Source organism: Portunus trituberculatus, chromosome 41 (genome assembly GCF_017591435.1).
Source record: "Portunus trituberculatus isolate SZX2019 chromosome 41, ASM1759143v1, whole genome shotgun sequence".
Classification (NCBI taxonomy): Eukaryota; Metazoa; Arthropoda; class Malacostraca; order Decapoda; family Portunidae; genus Portunus; species Portunus trituberculatus.
This window is the reverse complement of record NC_059295.1, coordinates 14,875,941-14,880,737: the sequence shown is the minus strand read 5'-3', so window position 1 is coordinate 14,880,737 and position 4,797 is coordinate 14,875,941. Positions and strand designations below refer to the sequence as shown.

The window sequence follows — 4,797 nt, the reverse complement described above, 5'->3', positions numbered from 1 at the left end:
TCTCTCTCTCTCTCTCTCTCTCTCTCTCTCTCTCTGTCTGCCTGTCTGTCTGAATGATTGTGTAAATATAATGAACAATAGGTAAGTCAATAAATGTCAAAGCAATGTGTGTGTGATGTACAATCATCACACACACACACACACACACACACACACACACACACACACACACACACACACACACACACACACACACACACACACACACACACACACACACACACACACACACACACACACACAACAACAACAACAACAACAACAACAACAACAACAAACATATCAAGTTAGTTCAATGTATTCACATTCTGTTGAAATGAGTACTCATGCTTTCTGTCCTATTTATTGTTTTTCTTTATACTTTCATCTTATTGAAAATTTCTAGTATCATTAATACAGAAAAGAAGAGATATTACAGCTTCTGAAACGTTTTCACTCTACAAGAAATTCTAGCGACGAGCCTCACATCTCAGGTTTCGTCGTACTGTTGTACGGTGCCGTTGAAATAATTGTAAGCAATATTTTGCATAAGGAATTCACGGAGTGGGTTGCGTGGCATCAGCGCTCTTATCGGGAAGGAAGCAGGGTAGTTTTTCGTTTGCCAGCGGAAGGACCGATCCTCGGCCAGCTTCACTATGCCGGGGCTGGGATTGACTATATTCTGTCCCTTAGGAAAAAGTCGACTGACGTCGAGGATGAAGAAAAAATAGTTAATAAAGTAAAAGATTAATGCAACAACATAGAAATACGAATACGTATACTATAGTGCAAATTTCACTTAAAAGAATGTCTCACTTTTGTTTTATCTTTTACCTGTTATAATGAAAACATAATTCAGTTGTTTCTAGTAGAAAAATATCAAAACGTACAAATGAAAGAAATCGAATCTCCTGAGACACAACTTATAGAGCTGAGGAAAGCCCAGCACATATTAGGGAAGGAAATAAGATGAAGAAGTGAGATGATTGTTACACCCACCAGTAGGGAGACATGGGGCATCCGATGATGAACAGCAGTCGTCCCTGCAGGTTGAATCGCACCACGCCCTCAAACTTCTCCCGGGTGTCCTCCGTGAAGGCGTGCAAACACTGGTGACAGAACGTATCGCATAACAATAGCAACATGCACCACCACCAACAACAACAATAACAATAACAACAACAATAAAAACTATTACTACTATAACTACTACTTCCACTACTACTACTACTACTACTACTACTACTACTACTACTACTACTACTACTACTACTACTACTACTACTACTATTACAGCTACTACTGCTACTACTACTACTACTACTACTACTACTACTACTACTACTACTACTACTACTACTACTACTACTACTACTACTACTACTACTACTACTACTACTGCTGCTGCTGCTGCTGCTGCTGCTGTTGTTGCTGCTGCTGCTACCGTTTTCTTCCTTTCTCCTTTCGTATTAATTTTTATTAAATTATTTTTCCCTTCAAGTTCATTTAGAACATGATGAACTAATTCTTCAACAGACCCGATACAACCATTCCTCTCTAAACTCCAGCTGTATAGCTAATTACATGCTAGGTTACCTTTCCCTATATGCTCTATAACTGACTTCCGAGCGAATATAAATAAGCTCAGCATGTAATGAATCAACAATTCTCTGAGGTGGATTCCCGAGAATATTTTGTTCTCTTATTATCCTGTAGCTATACAGACATATATTTTTGTGTAATTCAGTCCCTTAAATAGTTCTAGAGTTTTTTTTTTTTTTGTCCATGCAGATATTAATGAATTTGTTTCTAAATTTTACAATGCTCTGATTGATAACAAAGAACGACCCCGTCAGTGAAACATTTATCACTAATTTTATTACACTCATGAGTATTGTGGTTTACATTGATCTATGTTATCATTATGACCTCCCATCTATGTAAAATATGACTAGATGATTCTTACTACTTAATCCAAAGAAATCAACTTCACCAGTGAATCCTAAAGACTTGTTCACGCGAAGCAGTGGCAGATCAGCTATTTAGACATAACAATACATTTTGAAGATCGTGATCTTCGACATGGCAAAGCTTTCGGACGTGGGACTGACAATAATTGACTTGATTTTGTATTGTCATAAAAAAAAACAGTGGTTATGTGATGCGTATGATCATAATAGTTGCTAAATGAAAATTTATGTTTTACTTTCACTTGTTATTCTTAATTCCATCTTGTCTCAAATAACTAGTTTGAAGCCGTTGAATTGTTTTAGTTGTTATGTATTATTAACAGCACAATGATTTTAAACACAGCTATAATAACTTTTCAATATTCGCTCTCATTAACACACTCACAATACCTCTACGCGAACCGCAATATAAAACGCGGTTAACGCTCGAGAGGAAGGGGAAAATGATTCATGGCACCATTACATAACTGTCACTGAAGCTCAAAATAAAGTTTGTGCCAGACGTGTGAAACGATGATAAGCTGAGCAAATGTGGATGTGACACAGGGATGATAACCGTGAATATAAGCCTAAAAGGTAGCGATCACACCACCACCACTATACACCACCAACACCGCCACCACCTGCTCCCTATATGCCTCACCTACAATACTTCCAATACCCTGTCCATCTTTCGCCACACTCTTACGTTCAATTATATCACCACAACAATTATACATTCTTATTCCTCCCCCAGCCACTCACCACCTCCGCCAGTATTCACTCACCAGATGCATCATGTAGAAAGACATATACTCGTCACTCTTGCTCATGGACCGTACAAACATGCGAAAGTTGCCAGGCTGTTGCGGGAGGGAGCACCACACGACGGGGACCATAAACGCAGCAAGACGAAACAAAATCAGTATATAGAACGCAAGCACAGTAAACGGGGAATACTTGGTGGGAGAATTCATGGCAGGTTAGGTTTTATGCGTTATGAAAGCTTAGGAAAATGTGTCAAAAGTTGTCATACATTACAAAGCTAAACTAAGTAACAAAATAGCATGAGACTGAAATATGATCCGTTTGTCTCCATCTTGACACAAGGCACACATAATGAAAGATAAAGATTGTTATGATGGTATGAAAGAAGAAATAAAAAAAAAAAAAAAAACAGTCAATAAAAAAGAAAAAAAGAAAACATAAATGGCGACTTCTAGTGAATATAATGTTAAGGTATATTTTGATGGTAAATAGTTAACTAATGTCATATTGCATCACATTCACTATTAAATAACTAAAAAAGCAAATAAAAAAAAATTAAGTATTGCGCGTGGAGTGAATGGAAAGGAGCGCGGTATGGTAGCGTGGCATGGCTTCATATCACCTGGTGGGTCGGGAGGATGGAGTCTGAGGTGGCGCAGAAGTCTTCCCCCAGCACAAGGTCCGTGGCGTTGAGGATGTCTCGCTCCATCTTGGCCTTGTAGCGGTCCAACACCAGACTGATAGGTGAAATGAAGTGAAAGGATCGTAAAATTCCTTGAGTAGCACCGTAATAACGAAGGTCATTTGGCACAGAAATAGAGAATTACACAAAGAATGCAAATAATGCTATAAAGAAAGTTTACAACAACATAAATAAACATAATTCATGTTGATAGGAATAACGAAAACCTTAAAACTGTAAATCAAAGCGAACCATAATTTGAATGTGTATTAATTGCAGCTAACTGGGGATTAATATAAGAAATACGTACGTTTGTAGCATAATGAAGCGTGTGCATCTATCTTATTACCCTACCATGGGTAATGTGTAAAATTCACACACACACACACACACACACACACACACACACACACACACACACACACACACACGCAGACAAGTAAACACCCCGCCATACTCCTCCAGTCCCAGAAGTTTGACGTCTGGATCCAGGTTGTATATCATGGGTGTGAAGAGGTGCTCCTGGAACCACCCCGTCACATGTGCTCCAGCCGCCCCCGAGTGGAACGTCCGTCCCACCTCTGGCACCAGCGCATGACGCCCCTGCAGCGAGTTCTGAGATGACAGCCACCAGTCCCAGTCCCCGCCTTGCTGCGCCAACCACACAAGACAGCACCATGAAGGAACATAAAAAGAACTTAAACATAGAAATAGATATATAGGTAAATAAATTATAATAAACAGATGAACAAATAAAGAAAATAATAAAATAAACTGCGAAAAATACTGACCAAAAAAAATTACTCAAGACGGCGCTTTGCAATAGACTGGTGGAAGAATGTTTTAGTTCGATGTTTCGCAAAATTGGATTTTTTTTCTTTTCCCTGTTTTAGAATTATGAAAAGAAAAAAAAAGGGGGTGGAGAGAGGAGGATGGGTTGAGGTTGGAGATGCATTACCTCCTCGGGGATCCAGTAGGCAAACTGCTCTCTGGCCCAACGTCTGTTGATCATCCAGCCGAACTGCGGGAACATCTCGAGGCGCCGCAGCACGTGGGGATCGCCGGCCACCGTCGGGTAGCTGTTCACTGAGAATGCGTTCACGCAGAAAATGGTCGGATCAGCGTCCAGGAGCCACGCTGTCTGATGGAAGAACCTGTCGCAAGAAGGAAGTGGATGTAACACTTTACTTCAAGACATAAATCAACGTATACTAGCTTAATTCTTCCCACGAAAAAATAAAAATAGGTAGATAAATAATGGATCACCATACCACGCATGCATTGCTTTATATTATGTCTTTTTGTTTCAGGCACATATAGAGAATGTAGCTAATAATAACGGAAGGACACAGATAGAAGACGCATCTATAACGGAAGGAGACGGATATAAGTTGCCACCATTTTTGAGGAAGACCACAC

General features: G+C 39.6%; 1 protein-coding gene across 1 annotated transcript in view; it reads right to left on the bottom strand.

Moving 5' to 3' along the window:
• Positions 1-330: 330 nt before the first annotated feature.
• LOC123516552 (protein O-linked-mannose beta-1,2-N-acetylglucosaminyltransferase 1-like) overlaps positions 331-4,797 on the bottom strand; it is a 10,448-nt gene continuing 5,981 nt past the window's right edge. Inside the window, 6 exon segments of the mRNA XM_045276028.1 lie at positions 331-683; positions 979-1,088; positions 2,717-2,791; positions 3,319-3,433; positions 3,836-4,029; positions 4,337-4,532. Of these exon segments, the coding sequence (XP_045131963.1) occupies positions 470-683; positions 979-1,088; positions 2,717-2,791; positions 3,319-3,433; positions 3,836-4,029; positions 4,337-4,532 (904 nt within the window). The 3' untranslated portion in view covers positions 331-469.